Raw genomic sequence first — 21,420 nt, forward strand, 5'->3', positions numbered from 1 at the left:
AAAATATCCATACAAAAGGAATGAAACAAGAAAAAAAGAAAGAAAGAAAGAAAATAGAAAAAGAAGCAAAGCAGAAAAAAAAAATTCAAAAGGCATGTACGGAGTGTGTTTTAGTTTCCAGTAATATAACTAATATTTCCTCTAGTCTTCTAGTAGTTAACACCATGAAAATCAAAAGCTGGCCTGCGTTTTTTAATGTAGTCCATCCATTTCTTCCATCGTGATACAAACAGCTCCCTCTTGTAGTTCACATCTGCTGTCATTTTCTCCATCCTGTAAATGTCCATTGTGATGTTCATCCACATGTTCATAGTTGGGCTCTCAGAAGAAAGACATTTTTTTGTGATGCTTTTTTGCCTGATGCCAGTAAAATATTAAACAAATATTTATCGTTCTTTGTTCATCCTTCTGGCATATCCAAAAAATAGAGTTTTACTTTCCAAAGGTAAATATCTTCCAAATGTCTCTTGTATTGCTGCATGTATTCCCTTCCAATAAGTTTTAATAACATGACAGTCCCAGGAAATATGATAGTGATTTGCATTTGTATTTCCACAATTTCTCCAGCAAGCGGGAGGGTTACCTTCACAGTGAGATTTTTTGGTGAGGTGTAATAAAATATCTTATCAGGCATTTCCACCCAAATTCCCTCCAGCTCTGTGAGCTGCTACATTTCCATTGATATGCCCATATTGTTGTCCATTCTTCCTCCTTTATCTCTATTCCTCCCTCCATTTCCCATTTTGTTTTAATATATAAGGTTGAGTGTAATGTCATATTTGTTAATCCTTTATAGAGGTCACCTATAATACTTCTGTTTTTATTTGAACTGTATGCCCTTTTAAATACGTCCAGTAGCTGTTTACTTAATTCAGCCTTAGCTTTTATCTTTTTGTTGACAAAATGCCTCATCTGTAGATATCTATAAAAATCCTGTGTTTCTAATGAACATTTATCTTTCATTTTATCAAAACTAATTAGTCTCCCTTCCTCCATTACCGTACATAAAGCTGTTAATCCTTTATTTGTCCAATCTTTGAATCTGGTGTCCAATTTATTTGGAGCAAAATGTGTGTCGTATGCACACCACTTAAGAATCGCTGCATCCTCTTCTAGTTTATATTCTTTTATTACTGTTTCCCAAATTTTAAAAGTCAGCTTGATCCATGGATTTTCAATAGTTTTTATTAAATCTTGCAGGCTGCTGTCTGCTATAATAGCTTGTATGGGAATGGAGGTCAGACTCTCCTCAATAACTTTCCATTGAGCGTCATATGAAGGATTACACCAGCATATCATAGGCCTTAATTGTGCTGCCCAATAATAATCCCTAAGAGAAGGTAAGCCCCGCCCCCTTTCCCTTTGTTAAGTTGTAGGGTTTTGAATCTAATTCGGGGCCTTTTTCCTTGCCATATGTATCTTGACAACATTTTATCCCATTCATTAAATTGTTTCTGGTTAATTTCTATTGGTAATGTTTGAAATAAATATAATAATTTAGGAAGTATATTAATTTTAATTGAATCTATTCTCGAATATAAACTTAAATATGGAGTTAGATTCCATCTCGCTATATCTTCCTTAATTTTCTTTTGTATTGGTAAGTAATTTCGTTCTAATAGTTCTGTAAGATCCTTAGGTATTATGACTCCAAGATGTTTAAAGCACTCTGTTTGCCATGCTAATTGGTACTTACTTTTAATTTCTTCTGATGGAATATAGTTGTACTTAAGCAATTGTGTTTAAGTTTTAAGTCAAATTCAGTAACCATGTGCTCCCCAGCCTCGTGTATGGGAGCTGCTCATACCACCCAGAGTCAGAACTACTCCACCGTCAAACCTATGGCACTCCACACCCACTTCAAGGCTATGCAGCAAGTCATCACCCAGGGAGCTCAAGACAGGGTGGAGCTTGGGGTGGACGAACACTAGGTAAGGATTTGGTTGTGCATTGTATAAATGCAAGTTTTAAATATTATATTCGAGTGAACTATACAGTGTTATTTCTATCATCATATGAACAAAACTGTAAATAGAAATAACCCACACAAAAAGAAACGTGAAATAAATGTCTGAACTGGAAAGGGAGGGGAAGTAATTATAGGATATTGTAGGAGGGAAGTGTACATTGTAGGATCTTTACCTTATAATATAACATGCATTGAGGTGACCATTGTTGGGATTTTGCACTATATAAATAAAATTGAATTGAAAATGGAAATATATTGAACTGATATACAAACCATAATGTACAAATGCAGTGTGGTTTATATAAATAAATCTTAGTATTTTATGGTATGTTACAGTTTTGATATTACTCCTATATTTTGACTACCATATTGGATTTCTTGTTTTGATTCCGTCCATAGGGTATAGTGTTTTTTTTTCAACACACAGATGGTAGGTACTAAGAAGGTAGACTACTAGACAGAATGGACTAGGACTATTAGGAACAAAGCAGTACAAATGTACATGCCAAATGGAAAAGGAGAAAAAAATCAAACTGTTTTCTTTCTTTAGAATAAAAAACAAAACTCAAGGGCAAAAGATGGAGATAGAGAAGTAGTATTATTTTCTAAAAGGTGAAGAAAAGCAGGCTATGTATGGAAATACAAATTCATAACCATATAATGCTTCTCAGTTTTATTTTACAACAGCTAAGGTCCATGGCCTATGTTGTTTATCCCACAAAAATCAGTAATCAGTACACTGTTTTTGATATTTTTCGGTTTTAAATCTCGCTGCAATTAGCCGTAAATTGTATCTCACAAACACTGTATGCTTGTGTCACAAACACAAGAAATTCAAATCAGTTTGGGTGTTTAAATAGTCTCCTCCTTGTGTTTTGGGCCTTGAGAAAGACAGTTTTCTGCAGAGTTCTCACATCTTCAAACATAGCATAATTGGTATGGCCTGGATCTGACCCACACAATGTGCTTACACATGGCCCACATACCGCAAAGAATGATGGTCCTTTGGTCGCCCAGATCTGGTTTGCCAGAGGTGGCCCACACATGGTCCAGCACAAGGCCAGTTGCAGATCGGTTTCAGCTCTGGCCCCAGATGTCAGCCTAATGTGTACCTTAATCAAGCCATGTAATAACAACATGTAGAGCAAAAGTAACATGACGAATCTCTGTTCAGAGAGTGAATGGACTGATTCTTATATAGCACTTTTCTACTCTCCCAGATTACTCAAAGTGCTCTATACAAAATGCCACATTCACCCAACCACACACTTTATCTAAACTGAGTGCTTCCTAACTACATTCATAGTGTTGATATGCAGACTGGAGGAGTCAGGGATCAAACCACTAACCTTCTGATCAGTGGGTGACTTGCTTTACCTCCTGAGCTACAGCCACCCGGTGGCTGTAGGCTTTGGATAAAGTGTACATTCACAAACCTGTCAAACCTGCATTTGAAATGTTGGCTACCATAGCAGTATAGTATTGCAACATGGCATTTAGGTCTTCTAACTAAAATGGGAAAATAGGAACATAAATAGCGCCATCATTGCCAGACCTGGCTCACATCTGGTTGACATACACCCTGCCATGACACCAGTCAGTCAGAAGTGCCAGTGTGACACCAGATCTGGGCCAGACCTGTTTTCTATGAGCCTGGGCCACATAAACCAAACCACAATCTAGCCAGATGTGGCATGCCATCACATAAACAGTGCCATCTACGCCAGGCCTGGCCCATATCTGGATGACATACCACTTACCACGCCAGAAGTCAGCCAGCAGTGCCGGCTTGACACCAGATCCGGGCCAGACCTGCTTTCTGTGTGGGATCATGCAGTCCTGTCACTATGCTCTTTTTGTAAATATCATCAGTATTTTTATTTCTATTTTTTTATGCCAAAACCCAGTTTGCTCTTGTGCGATACATTGGTAGCTCAAAGTCTGAAGATTTTCTAAACTGTTTATATCATCTATGATATCAAGTAACTGAGGTTTGTATTTTGTTGCAAGGTCTGTCAGGGCTGTTTGACTCCAGTCTCCATCATGCCAGCCCCTCAGGTCCCGACCCCTCTGTCATGAATCTGATTTCGGTTCTGGATTCACGGCCTCCACAGCCCTCACCCTCTGCTTCCTCCCTTCTCTCTCAGTTCCACACATCCTCTTGGCAGACTGGTGAGTGTCAGCCTGTTGTAGGAACAACATTTAAAAAAAAAAATAAAAACAAACTATTGTCAGTCCTAGTTCTTAAACTTAAAATAAAACGACGTCAAATTTCAGTCCTAAAAGTATTTTCACTGGTTCTATAAGCAAAAAGTAAAATTTCTGTAGTCTCAAAATAAAAGTAAAACAATTGACAATTTTTCAAAAATGAACTTTTGAAAGAAGTTCAATGACTTAGACTGACCAACACTTTCTATGTAATATTGTGTCCTGTAGCCATGCATACACCGGCCCCAACGGACCTCTTTATTTCAGGGGCACTTCCAGGTTCAAGCTCCTTTCCCTCCTCCTCAGCCCTTTCTGCATACCAGAATCCTAGCATTTTTTCTGGAAGATCATTCACTCCCTCATTATCCCTGCAGGATACAACTACATTTAGCCGAACTTCTAACGGCTTGATATCCCCACATGATCCCTTGGTACATATCAAAAGATCCTCTCAGTCCAGCTTGGGCTTTGATCACTTGCTGTCTTCCCAGAGCACTGCCCTCCGGGGCTCCCAGGAATCTGCAACTCCCCAGACCCAAGACCCTTCCACTTCCTCCAATTGCCACCTGTCCCCTCCCCACTTTAATCTGTTGCCCTCTCAGCTTCATAACTCATCCTCTCAACTATATAATGCCTCGATGTCCTCATCGATGGCAGCCCTGCCACCTGCAGTTCTTCCTGAGCCTCAGCCACTTCCACAGACAGCAATTTCCCGCCATGATAGTGTGATCAAGCATTACCCTCGCTCATCTTCAGCCCACACCACAACCCTACAATCACAATCCTATGCCAGCTCTGGTGGTTCATCTGGCTACCACCAGCTAGTCAGCCATTATCAGCATGCTGGTGTGTCCTGCAGTCCACTGGGGAAACGGAGCCTATCCTCTGACCCCAAGACTTCACCACAGATGGAATCCCAGATATATCAACCTGTCATCCAAACAGCCTATACCTCATCATTATCCAGCTCCTCAACTCCCTCCTCCTCTTCAGTTACTACTAAAGGTGCCAAAAGTTCCTGCTCCACAAGTAACTATTCGTCTTCTTCCTGTACCCCACAAACTCCACCATCAACCTCCTCCACCTCCTCTTTATCCTCTTCTAGCTCAAAGACCAGTACTATTTCTCTGTCTGCTCCCTCTCTTCAGCAACCCACACCTCAGTCAGCACTAGTACCACCTCTTCTCCCAGTTGTGTCATCATCCCTTGTACAACAAGCAGGAGCCAGTCAATGTCTGTCCACCTATGGCTCTCAATCTGTGACCAAACCGAGCACAAGCTTGCCAAACCAGACCCCTCCCCAGAAACACATTCAGTCGTATTCCCCCAACCTGCCACCATCTACACACATGAATGTGCATTATGATGGCTTCAACTCACCCCATGTCCGGGACTTGAGCACTGGAGCAAGGAGCAGTCGGGGGAAAGACTTCATGGGTGTAGGCTCTGGTGAACGCTCCTTCTCTGCAGAGATAATCGTTCAAGACTCAAGTTTTGTCTCAACATCTCTTAGAAAACCACACACTCCATCCACTGAATATGGGAGTGGATCAGCAGGGAGTGGACCTGGTATTCACAGTGTAGTCGGCTCTCCGGTAACTGGGAACGGGGCTGCTGGTAATGAAGGCAGTAGCGCATATCACCTGACTGAGTCTAGTACATCACCCTCAACCAATTCTACTATCAGTTATTCAGGATTGCACTCTCCTGTAGCTGCTCGACCTGTACAGTCCCCTGGAGGCTCAGGGGCAAATAAATACTTGTCTTCGATCCCAGCTCCTACTTTTATGTCCTCACCACAAGGTTTCCCTGATAACCGACAAGCTCGGAACCAGTTGTACCAGTCAACACCCCCAAACACCAAAACAGAGGCCACAAACATGCTGGGAGCTGAGGAATCCCAAGACGGAGGAAACAGTGAAGATTTCCTTATCCACCACTTACTACATCCACAAAGCTCAAATTCCCATTCTTCCCAACATCACCCACATTCTGAGCAACTGTCTCAACCAATCCTTCATGGGGAGAGCAAGGGAATGACATATGATCTTAACAAGACATCAGAAGAGCTCTACCAGCTTCAGAGTGTCATTCGTACCAATAACATTACCAGCAATTCTGGTCTTGGAATGGCAATTAATGATACAGTGAGCGTAGACAGACCATTAGAAATATCACAGAAGAAACAGCAGGCCAGGTCAGACTCGATCACGTCAAAGTCAAATACTTCAGGGGTGCGAAGAATATCTGATTCTCCTTCTCATGCCATCCACTCGCATCATCAGCAAAATGAGTTAATGGGTTCTGCGGTCCATTATGGAAGAGGTGATCCCTACATACAGCACCCAAACTCCCAGCATCCTCATAGCACTTCACATGTGTCCACACACTCTCAGCACTACACTCAGCACTCTCAAATCTCCCAGCACTCTCTGCATACACATCACTCTCAACATTCTCAGCATAGTCATCGTAATTCCCTCCCACAAAGTCATTCTCATATAGAGATTAAGAAGCCTTCAGATGCAAATGACAATGCCTACTATGCACCAGATGTACAGCAAACTCGACAAAGCCATGTCTCTGTCTCTCTGATGAATATGTCACCAGACCATCCCAAGCAAACTCACATGTTACAGTCTGTCCCTTCTCACACTATCCAAAACAAGCTGGATTCCCAACAAGCCCCACAGCGGCAACAGAAGCACCACCAGCAGCAGCAACACCAGCAGCAGCAACACCAGCAAGCTATGATGGGTTCAGTTAGAAGAGCAGGATCTGCTGGGTTGGAATCCCATGTACAGAACCGGTCCTCACAGAGTCTAGATACCCACTACAGTGGAACCCATCCAACATATCAAACACGAGCCAGTTCAGTATCTCCACTACAGATGCTAGATCAATCATTTTCTCAGGCCAATGGTACAGACAGTGGAAAATCTCTGGACAGAAGTGGAGCTGATATGACTGTGACAGGACAGGAAAGAGATAGAGGAGACAGACATACACAACAGCACAGACTTAACACCCACCAGCATCCTCAACAAACAAAATCGGATCTTCATGACTTCCTTTCTGAACAAGATTTGGACTTATACACCCCTTCACACTTGAGCCATCTCAACCAACCTCAGACCCACCCCCACACCCATGCTCTGCAACACACTCAGCACACTCCTCATCAACTGTCTGTTACCACTCAGATAACTCATTCACACTTGCAACAGATGACAATACATTTAGCAACACCCCAACAACAGCAATCCCAGGTCACAGATCCTGAAACACAACTCTCACACTCACAGTTAGAGCAGCTCAAACAGCATCAATTTGAGACAGTAAGCCAGACAGATAAAGTAGGACAGACTCAAGCTCAACTGCAGCAATGTGCACCTTTGACCTCAATCTGCTTTCCAGACTGTGGTTTTCCTGAGATGGACGATCTGTTTTGTTCATCTGAATACAAATCAAGCTGTGTGGGGGCAGGACACAGTGCTCAAGAAAACCTCAGCCAGGGTCATGGACCGATACAAGAGGATATGGAGGCTTTAAAATCAGGAGGTGCTGCAGAGGGCTATAATATGGTTGGTCATCAAAGCAATCAAGGATTTGGACAGTACTGCCAAAGACTTTCAAGAACAGGAAATGGTGATCTGCACTTAGACCATGACTGTCTGAAGACTCATGAGCTTCCTTCCACTGTGAATACTGACCAGCTTGGCCTCATCCAATCCCAAACTCCCATTATGGGATTGAATTCAGCAGTTCAAGAGGATAGCTTAGTCAACAAGATGGTAGCAACTGTGGGAGCAGATGAAAATTCCAACAGCACTGGTGTAACCTCTCCTATCTTCTGTTCCTCTCGACCCAAAAAACTGCTGAGGACCAGCTCATTTCACTTGCTTAAACAGCGACGTGAGCCACAACCTCAAACAAAGAAAAACTATGCGCAGGAGTATGAATTTGGGGACGACGAAGATAAAGCTGATGTTCCAGCAGATATTCGCCTTAACAATCGCCGGCTTCCTGACTTGCTGCCTGACTTGGTGTCCAGTTGTAGAAAACCTGGTGGGGTTTCTGGAATAAGTGGACTAAGCCCACAAATAGGTGACATGGACTTTTGCCACCCCTCCAGCTACTCTTCTCTTGGACACCATTCGCAACCCCCCCCTCACGATGGTCCTAAGAAAAGGGGCAGGAAACCAACTAAACCAAAACGTGAAGGACCTCCTCGGCCACGAGGTCGCCCACTTATACGTCCTCTTCCAGAACCTCCTTACTGTAGGGGCCTGATGGGATCTGTGGCTGGAGAAAATAGGAGGGGGCGTGGCCGAGCGCGAGGGCGAGGCAGACGGGAAGAAGGAAAAGTGCAAATGCATCGGGATATGAACAAAACACAAACCCTTTCATATAATCACCAGCAACAGTACCAACAGCAACAGTGTAGCCAACAACAGCACCTCCAACATCATCAACAGCAACATCACAGGCAGCAGGCGGATCTCCATCAAGTACCCCACCGGCAGCTCCAACAACATCACCACCATCACCAGCAAGAACATGTTTCCTGTCCCCACCCTCAACTGCATCATCAGCAACAACAGCATACATCTCACCAGCCACAGCAAGATCCAGTCAGAACTTTTAAGGTAATGCAGAAAATCTGGTATGTAAATCTGGAATCATGATCCTAAGCAGGGTAAAACCTGTCTTAGCTTGGATTCTTCTTAATACTAATTCTTCTTAATATCTTTTTCTCAGATCAAACTGCCCCTTGCCACTATGTCTCCACCAGAGTCCTTGTTGAGGACAGACTCGCTATCCAGCAGTGAGCCTGTTCTCTCTGAGGGATCGGTGGGGTCAGCACCATCTCTGGGCTTGAGTCCTGGTCTCACTACCACTGTTGACTACAACAGAAATGAGGTGAATCAGACAAAAGACGAGATGATGATACATCAGCAGAGAGCTAAGGAGGTAAAGAAAACTAAGAAGAAAAGAGGCTTCTCATAAAAGCTGCAATAGAAATGTCTGATAAAAGTGTATTTTATCTGCTACACTATAACATTTTGGAAACAGATGTCTAAAGGTTCCTCCGTGAATCGCAACCTTATCGTGGTGGAGGGGTTTGTGTGTCCCAGGGATCCCAGGGGCTATGTTGTCTGGGGGCTTTTGCCCCCTGGTAGGGTCTCCCATGGCAAATTGGTCCTGGGTGAGGGACCAGACAAAGAGCGATTCAGAAGACCCTTATGAAAAAAACACTAAGGGAACAGTTTACCCTGCCCAGGATAGGGTTACCGGGGCCCCGCCCTGGAGCCAGGCCCGGGGAGGGTGCCCGAGGGCGAGCGTCTGGTGGCCGGGCCTTAGTCCATGGGGCCCGGCCGGGCACAGCCCGAAGAGGAGACATGGGCCCATCCTCCCGCAGGCCCACCACCCGCAGGAGGCGCCATAGGGGTTGGGTGCATTGTGTGCCGGGTGGCAGCCAGGAGCGGAGGCCCTGGGGACTGACCCCCGGCTGCCAAGACTGGCAATAGGGACATGGAATGTCACCTCTCTGGTGGGGAAGGAGCCTGAGTTAGTGCGTGAGGTTGAGAGGTACCGGCTAGATATAGTCGGGCTCACCTCTACGCATGGCTTGGGCTCTGGAACCAGTCTCCTGGAGAGGGGCTGGACTCTGTCTCAGTCTGGAGTTGCCCCTGGTGAGAGGCGGCGGGCTGGGGTGGGTATTCTAATATCCCCTCGGCTTGCTGCCAGTACGTTGGGGTTTTTCCCGGTGGACGAGAGGGTTTGTTCCCTGCGCCTTAGGGTTGGGGAACGGGTCCTGACTGTCATCTGCGCTTATGCGCCGAGTGGCAGTTCGGAGTACCCAGCCTTCTTAGAGTGCCTGGGGGGGGGGGGGTGCTGAAAGGTGCTCCACCTGGAGACTCTGTTGTCCTGCTGGGACACTTCAATGCTCACGTGGGTAACAACAGCGAGACCTGGAGGGGCGTGATTGGGAGGAACGGCCTCCCTGATCTGAACCCGAGCGGTGCTTTGTTATTGGACTTCTGTGCTAATCACAGTTTGGCCATAACGAACACCTTGTTCGAACATAAGAGTGTCCATAAGTGCACGTGGCACCAGGACGCTCTAGGCCGTAGGTCGATGATCGATTTTGTAATCGTATCACCAGGCCTGCGACCATATGTTCTGGACACTTGGGTAAAGAGAGGGGCTGAGCTGTCAACTGATCACCACCTGGTGGTGAGTTGGATCAGGTGGCGGGGGAGGACGCTGGACAGACCTGATGCACCTAAACGCGTAGTGAGGGTGTGCTGGGAACGACTAGCAGAGGCCCCAGTCCGCGAGATCTTCAACGCACACCTCCGGCAGAGCTTCAACAGCATTCCGAGGGAGGCGGGGGACATTGAGTCCGAATGGACCATGTTCAGCATCTCCATTGCCGAAGCTGCTGGATTGAGCTGCGGCCGCAAGGTGGTTGGTGCCTGGCGTGGTGGTAATCCCCGAACCAAATGGTGGACACCAGAGGTGAAGGGAGCCACCAGGCTGAAGAAGGAGTCCTATCGGGCTTGGTTAGCCTGTGGGACTCCGGAGGCAGCCGACAGGTATCGACAGGCCAAGCGGAATGCGGCTCGGGCAGTGGCTGAAGCAAAAACTCGGGTGTGGGAGGAGTTCGGAGAGGCCATGGAAAAAGACTTTCGGACTGCCTCGAAGAGGTTCTGGCAAACCGTCAGGCGTCTCAGGAGGGGAAAGCGGTGCTCTACCTGCACTGTGTATAGTGCTGGCGGAGCGCTGCTGACGTCGACTGAGAAAATTGTCAGGCGGTGGAAGGAATACTTCGAGAAGCTCCTTAATCCCACTGACGCGTCTTCCGAGGAGGAAGCAGAGTCTGGGGATGAGGGGAATGACCCGCCAATTTCCGGGGGCGAGGTCACTGAGGCAGTTAAACAACTCCTTTGTGGCAGAGCCCCTGGTGTTGATGAGGTCCGCCCCGAGTTCCTGAAGGCTCTGGACGTTGTAGGGCTGTCCTGGTTGACACGCCTCTGCAATGTTGCGTGGAGATCAGGGGCAGTACCCGTGGATTGGCAGACCGGGGTGGTGGTCCCCATCTTTAAGAAGGGGGACCGGAGGGTGTTTTCCAACTACAGGGGGATCACACTCCTCAGCCTCCCCGGGAAAGTCTATGCCAGGGTGCTGGAAAGGAGAGTTCGTCCGCTAGTCGAACCTCGGATGCAGGAGGAACAATGCGGTTTTCGTCCTGGTCGCGGAACACTGGACCAGCTCTTTATCCTCTCGAGGATACTTGAGGGTGCATGGGAGTTTGCCCAACCAGTCTACATGTGTTTTGTGGACTTGGAGAAGGCATTCAACCGTGTCCCTTGGGGTGTCCTGTGGGAGGTGTTGCGGGAGTATGGGGTGTCTGGCCCATTGCTACGGGCCATTCGATCCCTATACAACCGTTGCAAGAGCTTGGTTCGCATTGCCGGCAATAAGTCGGACTCTTTCCCGGTGTGTGATGGGCTCCGCCAGGGCTGCCCTTTGTCACCGGTTCTGTTCATAATTTTTATGGACAGGATTTCTAGGCGCAGCCAAGTGGCGGAGGGCTTTCGCTTTGGTGGCCTCAGAATCTCATCTCTGATCTTTGCGGATGATGTGGTTCTGCTGGCTTCATCGGGTGAGGGCCTCCAGCTCGCACTGGAGCAGTTCGCAGCCGAGTGTGAAGCAGCGGGAATGAGGATCAGCACCTCCAAATCTGAGGCCATGGTTCTCAGCTGGAAAAGGGTGGAGTGCCCACTCCGGGTCGGGGATGAGTTCCTGCCCCAAGTGGAGGAGTTCAAGTATCTCGGGGTCTTGTTCGCGAATGATGGGAGAAAGGAGCCGGAGATCGACAGACGGATTGGGGCTGCAGCTGCAGTAATGCAGACGCTGCACCGGTCCGTCGTGGTGAAGAGGGAGCTGAGTGTAAAAGCGAAGCTCTCAATTTACCGGTCGATCTACGTCCCTACCCTCACCTATGGCCACGAGCTGTGGGTAGTGACCGAAAGGACGAGATCGCGGATACAAGCGGTGGAAATGAGCTTCCTCCGAAGGGTGGCTGGCCTCTCCCTTAGAGATAGGGTGAGAAGTTCGGCCATCCGGGAGGGGCTCAGAGTAGAGCCGCTGCTGCTCCACATCGAAAGGAGCCAGCTGAGGTGGTTTGGGCATCTGACAAGGATGCCCCCTGGGCGCCTCCTGGGTGAGGTGTTCCAGGCATGTCCCACCGGGAGGAGGCCCCGGGGCAGACCCAGGACACGCTGGAGAGATTATATCTCTCGGCTGGCCTGGGAACGCCTTGGTGTTCCCCCGGACGAGCTGGAGGAGGTGGCTGGGGAGAGGGAGGTCTGGGCCTCTTTGCTTAGGCTGCTGCCCCTGCGACCCGGCCCCGGATAAAGCGGATGAAGATGGATGGATGGATGGATGTCTAAAGGTGTCATTCTGCAAATTTGAATGGAAGTTCGCAGTGCGAGTCAGGCCAAAGGTGAAAGTTTTCTCCCCTGAGTCAGATTATATTTTAAGAACGGGGGGACTTTTTTTTATGGGAAACCAGATGACTAATTCTGTAAACAAAAGAAATTACTGTTTAAGCGAAAACATAATTATCTGAAGAGTAGATTTTGTTTTTAGTGAACAAGAAAATAGTTTAAAAAAAGGAGCTCAGAGACATAGAGAGAATAAAATCTGCCATCCTCTGCTTTAAAACAATGATCATATAACCAGTATGAACCTTTTGTGATTTTTTTGTAATTTAATTGGTCCATAAATACTTACTGATAGGTTTAGTAGAATAACAATATTTTTAAAGAAATGAAGTAGTGGGTAACTTTGAGGTGTTTTACAGAAATGAGACATTCATAATACTGTAAGTAACTTTAATTAGTGTCTAACTTTCTCCATCTTACACTGTAAATATGCTGTATTTTTAGATACATGAGCCGTATGGCTTTAAATAAAAAAAACAAAACTGATTGTAAAATAATTAACATAATAATAAACAGTACTTTTATTTATATTTCTCTTTATTTGTACATTTATGTTATTGTCTGCTTCTTTGCTTTTCTTTTTTATAGCCATTCTTTTCTTCTTTGTTTCTTTTTGTCATGAAAATGAATCTGAGGGAGAAAATTCTCTGGCTCTTCTCAACAATGTTGCTCATTATTCTGCTAAAATGCATGGAAATCAAACACTACTTATAATTACTGACAGTATAATTTCTTTCTTCATTCATATAAAAACTGGAATTGTAACTCTTTATTCTAGTATGCCCATTAGTAAGTCTTTGCAGGTAAATTAAATGGCCTACATTATCAAAAATGATTTTTTTTAAAAACACATTAAAAACTACTTTAAGATGGGGGAATCAGACCTTCAGTTATGAGCCATGTTATAAAGTGAAGGTCAGAATAAACAATGAGCAGAAACAGATTTATCCTTGTAGTCATCTAATATCATTTGGGGTTTAAGCACCATGTGCTGAGGTCTTGCATCTCAGTGTTTTCTGTGAATGTGTGGGAGAAACAGCTGTCACCATGAGTGGAAGCTGACTGCTTTTACCTGGCAGTTTCAACTTTGGGTTTCATGCTAGAGTGAAACGAAAGCTAGTTGCCATGGCAACAGGAAGATGCTCTGTAGGTACAATCAATATTCTCAGTATAAGGGACACCTGAAATTTTCCCCAAAATGAAAGTCGGTAATTGCACATTTAAGCAAAAGTCGTATTATTTAGTAAATGTTGTTAGCACTGCAAGTAAAAAAACAGACTAAGTGTTAAAGTGCCGACTTGGCGTCTGTAGGACTCCACCTTCAAAATGGGTGAAAGACAACGACATTGCAGGACAGCACAGCAAAAACATTGCTGTTTTTTCTTGTGTTTAATTTCCTGAGACAATAAGTATTGGTTCAATAACAATACTCATTATAGCTAAACTGGGTATCAAGTTTAACCTTTCTCTGTACTGGTTTGACCTATCCTTTGTTATATATTTATTTACCCTTGTCATTACGTTTTTAACTGTAACAGCTGGTGGTCGATGGTTGGAAGAAGGAAATTGACAACTCACTGAATCCTGAAGCCTGGACTGCTATGCAGAAACTCTCAAATTCAGTAAGTTCCTTTACTCCATTGCATAAATGAGGAAAGCCAGGAGCTTCATATATAATTCATATGTCATCTATTCAAATTCAAGCCTCTGGAAGAAGGATTTCTTCATAAATCAGGTAGTTAGACAATACCTGTGAAATAATGTGGCACTGATCCCTGGTAGAGTCTGCAGTGGAACAAAAGAACAACAACATCAACACTATTTTAATTTGTATAATTTGGGAAGAAAGTGGATAAGGCTGATTGACAGCCAGCTTTTTCTGGCTTACAAAACGGAGAGGAGAGCGATGCCTGCCACCAAGGCAGCTGTTGCCACAGTTACTGCATTTTTCAGCACAAGACCTTAGTGCCATCTGCTGTCTGTTAAGCTGTACTACCAAGATCTGTATTTACTGCTAAAGTGGAAAACTCCTTCACAGCTCTTACAAACTTTATTATAATGGAAAAGATTGTTGTTTATTCCACATGTAAAAAATTCAGCACAAAGGGTGTCTCTTTATTTGCTATAAGCTATATACACAATACATGGACAAACGTATTGGGTCAATACAATGATTTGAATTCAGCTGTTGTCAGTTACCTGGCCAGTTTGTTTCATTTGTGAAAGAATGAATTGTTCGAAAGAGTGCAGTGTGCTACAGTAATGGGATGCCACACCTGCAACAACTTAGCTTTTAAAATGTATTTCTTCTAGATATTTGATAAGCATGTGAAGTTGCAGAGTGGGTTCACTGTTTGCTGAAGGGTAAAAGGGTATAAGTCACTCACTGAGGCCTACGCAGCTCTGCCCATGAAAGTAAACTTTGACACAAAATACTCTGTTTTATCACATCATAGCAAACTTGTAGGGTTTGGACTTTATAGATCAAATAACAAATCTGTCATTTACCTTAAAATAAGATAAGATAACCTTTATTAGTCCCACACGTGGGAAATTTGTTGTGTCACAGCAGAAAGTGGACAGTGCAAAGTTACAGTAGCAAAAATTAAGAAAAATAATGGAATTGGATAAGATAATAAGAATAGGATACCATATACAACTGAATTAAATACTATATACAACTAAATTAAATACTATATACAACTGCATTAAATACTATATACAACTGGATGAAATACTATATACAACTGCATTAAATACTATATACAACTAAATTAAAAACTATATACAACTGAATTAAATACTATATACAACTGCATTAAATACTATATACAACTGCATTAAATACTATATACAACTGAATTAAAAACTATATACAACTGCATTAAATACTATATACAACTGCATTAAAAACTATATACAACTGCATTAAATACTATATACAACTGCATTAAATACTATATACAACTGCATTAAATACTATATACAACTGAATTAAAAACTATATACAACTGCATTAAATACTATATACAACTGCATTAAAAACTATATACAACTGCATTAAATAATATATACAACTGCATTAAAAACTATATACAACTGCATTAAATACTATATACAACTGCATTAAATACTATATACAACTGCATTAAATACTATATACAACTGAATTAAAAACTATATACAACTGCATTAAATACTATATACAACTGCATTAAATACTATATACAACTAAATTAAATACTATATACAACTGCATTAAATACTATATACAACTGCATTAAATACTATATACAACTGAATTAAAAACTATATACAACTGAATTAAATACTATATACAACTGAATTAAATACTATATACAACTGCATTAAATACTATATACAACTGCATTAAATACTATATACAACTGAATTAAAAACTATATACAACTGCATTAAATACTATATACAACTGCATTAAAAACTATATACAACTGCATTAAATACTATATACAACTGAATTAAATACTATATACAACTGCATTAAATACTATATACAACTGCATTAAATACTATATACAACTGCATTAAATACTATATACAACTGAATTAAAAACTATATACAACTGCATTAAATACTATATACAACTGCATTAAAAACTATATACAACTGCATTAAATACTATATACAACTGAATTAAATACTATATACAACTGCATTAAATACTATATACAACTGAATTAAATACTATATACAACTGCATTAAATACTATATACAACTGAATTAAAAACTATATACAACTGCATTAAATACTATATACAACTGCATTAAATAGTACGTTGTCAGAAAAAAGAAAAATTGCACTTTATTTCACATGTGTGGATGTGTGTGTTTGGTCATCTGCAAAGTCTTTGTTCTGGAGTCTGACAGCAGTGGGGAGCAAATATCTGCAGAATCTCTCAAGTTGAAAATGCAGCCACTTATGATACTGATGTGTATGGAGGGACACATCAGTGTCCAAAGTAGTGGTTTATGTGCAAGTATACCATCAACACTGACACAAATACAAGAAAACAGCCTTTGAATAGATGTCCACTGTAGCCTTTCTAAGTGAATGCTGGCAATTATTATGTCATGACACCATCAGTTATTAGCTTCTGCTTTTTTACAGATTGACGAGAAGGTCTTTGACTTCAAACCAAGCTTTATGGCCTCTTTTTTGGATTTTCTGAAGACAGGTAAAAAACAGCCAGCCCTTGAACCAAGACATGATGGAGGCAACCAAGAAACCTGTTCCTCTATGAGGGGAGGAATTAAATGCTTATCCTCACCATCTCCTCCCCTACCACCAACTTCTCTCCAGCAGCCTCCAGGACAGTTCAGCGATGGCAGCCCGGGTGAAGGGCCAGACCTAACCCTCAGTAGCTGCCAAAGTCCCTGCAAACCTCTGGATGATGAACTGAAAAGAAACCTGGAGACTCTCCCTTCTTTCTCCTCTGATGAGGAGGATTCAGTAAATAAGAACCAGGACTTGCAGAAGAGCATCTCATCTGCAATCTCTGCCCTCTATGACACTCCACACTCACTGGCTGCTGCAGTGGCTTCTGCAGTAGTCAAAGCACAACCCATGCTTTCTCCACCCACGCCACAGGAGCCGTCGCTCAGCCCGCCTCTCAAGACCAATTCTCCCCTCATCCCTAGTATGGAGAGCATAAAAGATGGGGCACTTGCACACACTCAGCATAACACACAAAGTAAACAAAACACACGTGAGGAACAAAAAATGATCTCCACACTGTCGTACATGGAGGGGGTAGGATCTCAGCATGAAAGAGAAGAAGAAAACAGCAAGAAGGAGGAAGGCGAGGAGACGGCAAGCAAAGAAGAAAACATGAGGCATTCACACAATATGTTGCAGGGACCAGTGGAAAAGCAGGAGAGGGAGGATACAGCATCTGACACGCAGATCATGGAGGGCCATGATGGTATTTATATTTGTCCTCTTATTTCCTCTTTAACAGCTTCAGTTTGTGGTTACGTTCTGTGAGATAGCCTCCATTTAACACATGTGAAACTTCAGCTTGGTTGTAGATGTTAGTGTCTCTCTGTTAAAACTTTGTTTTCACTGTCAAATTTCTAAAAATGTGTCATGTCCAAATTCATGGGCTGCATCCTCCTGAGGCCGCATTTGTAGACCGATTATGTCACAAGGCTGTCCAAATTCGTAGACTCTTCCGAATGCAGCCGACTAATGCGTCCTCCTTTTTCCCGAATTTGAAGGATGGGTCGGGTGTGTCCTTCATGGCCTACCATATCCCAGAATTCATAGCGCTGCTCAGCCAAACTCCAGTTTTCAACAATGGCGGCCGCTACTAAGTTTAAATATTACTCTTATTATTCTTTCCGGGTCACAAAATAAACTTTAAAGATATTTTCAGGCAAGCATGTAGCCGCGTAAACTCCAAATATCTGCTCAGTTTATCAAGACACCACATATTTGCAAAAGTGCTCCGACGTTTTCGGAGACGTCTGTTACCCACCCGCTCGATAGCTGACCAGGAGCTCGAGGGTCACTAGAGCCGCCGAGAATGGCAAACTCCCGACAAATCATTTTCAGATCACCGCGGTCTTTCGCTACTGAGGTTAAACGTAAGTCACTTATATAACCTGGTGAGAATTTACACCAGTGTCCTGTTATATTTTAGATAGCAAGGAGCAGATGGCTGAGCTTATTAAAGTCCACCGAGACAGCGGTGACGCTAATCTGAAGGCTTCCGGTCTACCCGACCTTCTGAGGACCTGGCCCACGTAGACCACGAAGGCCGGGTCCTGCAGGAGCATGAATTTGGATATGACAAAATTCTCTAGATCAGGGGTCGGCAACCTTTCTGATGACGAGTGCCATTTGAAATTTCCTCAGAAGTCAGTGTGCCATATGATTGCATTAGCAATAAATTTAATAACGCTCTATATTAACAGTTACACACTATATGGAACAACTTTATAGAATCATATTTGTTCACAGATGTGGGCAGCTGTCAGCGAATAGTTATCAGCTATTTTGAAACAAAAAAGACTTTTAATCCATAACAGCAAATGAACTGAACAACAGAAAATACAAATGCTATTTATGGTCTCCTCACAACAATGATACGAGAAATAAACTGGGCCAATATGGCATGTTTGTTAATACAGAGACACACATGTTAATGTGATCTCTGGTCTCCCACTCAGAGACACAGGTCTATATAAATGCAATCCATCATTATTATTATTATTATTGAACACCGCCACAGCCACCACCAAACAACTGAGTTATTTTTACACACCGACCAGCATCTGGCCAATCCACCACCTCTCATTGTTTATACTGTTACAAAGAAGAAAAAGTCACCGGGCCACACAGCAAATGCCCGGTGCCCCGAAGTCTTTTCAAGTAATATTATAAACTCACCCTGTGGCTTTTCTTTCAGATTTACCATCAGGACGTGTGCCTGCTCCTGCACCTCCATCACCGTTCATCTCCACCTCACCGCTCACATACTCATCACCATCGCCTCTCCCTCCCCCGTCAGTCTCTGTACCTTCTCCACCACCAGTCCAACAGAATGAGGAAGAAGTCAGTCTAAATGATCTTTCTTCTGATCAGCATATGCCGCAATCCTCCTACCAGCAGGCTTCAACCGCAGCCACCTCCCCACCCCCCTCCACCTCGCCACCAGTCATCCCATTGTCACCCCTGTTCAACCTTCCCTTCGGCCAATCGACCCCGCCCCCATCCACCACACCTCCCCCATCATCCTCTGATCAGGATCAGGAACCTGAAGCTGGGTTGCCTTACTTTTCCACTTTATCCTCCTCACCCTCTTCATTGTCCTCTCACCCACCATCACCTCCAACGCCAGAGGAGGCCCCTCAATCCCAGCGTCTTACCTCCCTTCACCTGGCAAAGAAGCAGGCTGATGCTGCCATCGCTGGGGAGAGTGAAGAAGAAAACAGTGAGAGTGGAGGTGAGGGAATCTTCCGTGAGCGGGACGAGTTTGTGGTGCGAACTGAGGACATTGGTACTCTTAAGGTGAGTCATGCCACAGGTCTCAGGAAGTATGTGTTCTGAATAGATAACTTACCAGCCATAATATACGCTGACTGTCTGTCTGTGTCACTAGATGGCCTTGCAGACAGGCCGAGAGCCTCCACCTATCTGGAGGGTGCAAAAAGCTTTGCTCCAGAAATTCAGCCCAGAGATCAAAGATGGTCAAAGGCAGTTCTGTGCAACAAGCAATGTGAGTTTTTCAAAAAGACATAGTGTATGTTTAAGGACATAAACTGTTGGTGGACAGCTCTGGGTTCAAAACAGTTCAACCTGGTATTGTTCCCAGAGCCAGTCTCTTTGATGCTTGACTTTTTTCTCTTCTCGGCCTATTAAAACGTAACATTAAAGCAGTTTTCTGTAGAATGGATCATTTTATATTTATTTATTAGAATTTTTACAAATATATCTCTTTATGACATATTAATTGTTGTCTGTTCTCTCAGTATTTGGGTTACTTTGGTGATGCCAAAGTGCACTACCAGCGTTTATATGTGAAGTTCTTGGAGAATGTCAACAAAAAAGATTACGTCAGAGTGTGTTCACGAAAGCCATGGCACAGAGCCGGCCTGACTCTGAGGTAAGGCGAGAGAAAGACACTGAGTGGAAAGTGTAACCAGAACTGGCCTGCATCAAGGTTACACTGGATTACCAGGCCCAAACTCCCCCCTCCCATAAAACTTGTTGATGAACTCTCAACACATACATAGACTGAACCACACAAAAACAATTCAGTGACTAATTTCAACATTTTAATTAATCTATGTTTCATGTGCCTGTGCTTAAGACAAACACCAATTAAGTTAGTGTCTCTCCTCATGTCTACTGACTGACAGACGCCAGCCTCTACCTAAACAGCTGCTGACCATTCACAATCTGAGCCAACCTCGAATAGATAGTCGACACAAGGAGAGATGGAATGAAAGAGAGCTAATGGAGCAGAGAGAAAGAGAAACAAGGAAAAAAGTAGAAATGGAACATAAGGAAAGAGAAAGGAAAGAGGAGAGAGATCGCAAAGAACAAGAAGAGAGGCACAAGAAAGAAAAAGATGGTGGAGAACAAAATGAGAGGGGTCACAGAGATGTGAAAATGGAAAGGAAGAAGGAAAGTGAGAGTGAAAGAAGGGAGAAGGAGAAAAAAGAAAGGGAACTTAAAGAGAGGCAGCAAAGGAAAAAGGAAAAACAGGATAGGGAGCAGAGGGAAAGGATGAACCAAGAGAGAGAATGGAGATCACTGAGAGAACAAAAAGAGAGGGAGAGGATAGAAAAGGAGAAACAGGAGAGAGAGAGAGAACAAAAACAAAGACAGGAGAGGGAATGGGGAGAGAGGCACAGAGACCAGAAGGACAGACAGCAGAGGGACATGGAGACAGAGGGTGACCAAAAAGAAAAGGAGAAAGCTCAGGAACAAGAAAAAAAGGAGAACATGGAGCAAGTCAACAGAGATTATACAATGGCATTAAAAGAAGAGAAGAACCGAGGAGACATAAAGATGGCATTTCAGGGAAGAGCGAAGACTTCAAAGGACAAGGCTGAGCCTCCACCCAAGAAAAGGAAGACATGGTTGAAGGCGGTGCTGTCCTCTCCATCTGAGTCCGACTACTCCTTACTCAGTGATGATGAAGGTCAGCTGTTCTTTGAGTGCATATGATGCACA

At 43.6% G+C, this 21,420-nt stretch overlaps 1 protein-coding gene across 2 annotated transcripts in view; it reads left to right on the forward strand.

The window, feature by feature from the left end:
• Positions 1 to 21,420, forward strand: part of prr12b (proline rich 12b) — a 48,988-nt gene that overhangs the window by 18,678 nt on the left and 8,890 nt on the right. For both annotated transcript variants that reach the window (XM_087837210.1, XM_087837209.1), the window contains exons 2-11: positions 1,783 to 1,931; positions 3,980 to 4,141; positions 4,406 to 8,826; positions 8,939 to 9,151; positions 14,232 to 14,315; positions 16,846 to 17,659; positions 19,148 to 19,749; positions 19,841 to 19,957; positions 20,211 to 20,344; positions 20,601 to 21,388. In XM_087837210.1, coding sequence (XP_087693336.1) covers positions 1,783 to 1,931; positions 3,980 to 4,141; positions 4,406 to 8,826; positions 8,939 to 9,151; positions 14,232 to 14,315; positions 16,846 to 17,659; positions 19,148 to 19,749; positions 19,841 to 19,957; positions 20,211 to 20,344; positions 20,601 to 21,388 — 7,484 coding nt within the window. The remainder of the gene's footprint in view (positions 1 to 1,782; positions 1,932 to 3,979; positions 4,142 to 4,405; positions 8,827 to 8,938; positions 9,152 to 14,231; positions 14,316 to 16,845; positions 17,660 to 19,147; positions 19,750 to 19,840; positions 19,958 to 20,210; positions 20,345 to 20,600; positions 21,389 to 21,420) is intronic.

The sequence above is a fragment of the Neolamprologus brichardi genome, unplaced genomic scaffold (genome assembly GCF_056152115.1).
Source record: "Neolamprologus brichardi isolate AB-2024 unplaced genomic scaffold, ASM5615211v1 NODE_ptg000031l+_length_7269946_cov_1, whole genome shotgun sequence".
Lineage (NCBI taxonomy): Eukaryota > Metazoa > Chordata > Actinopteri > Cichliformes > Cichlidae > Neolamprologus > Neolamprologus brichardi.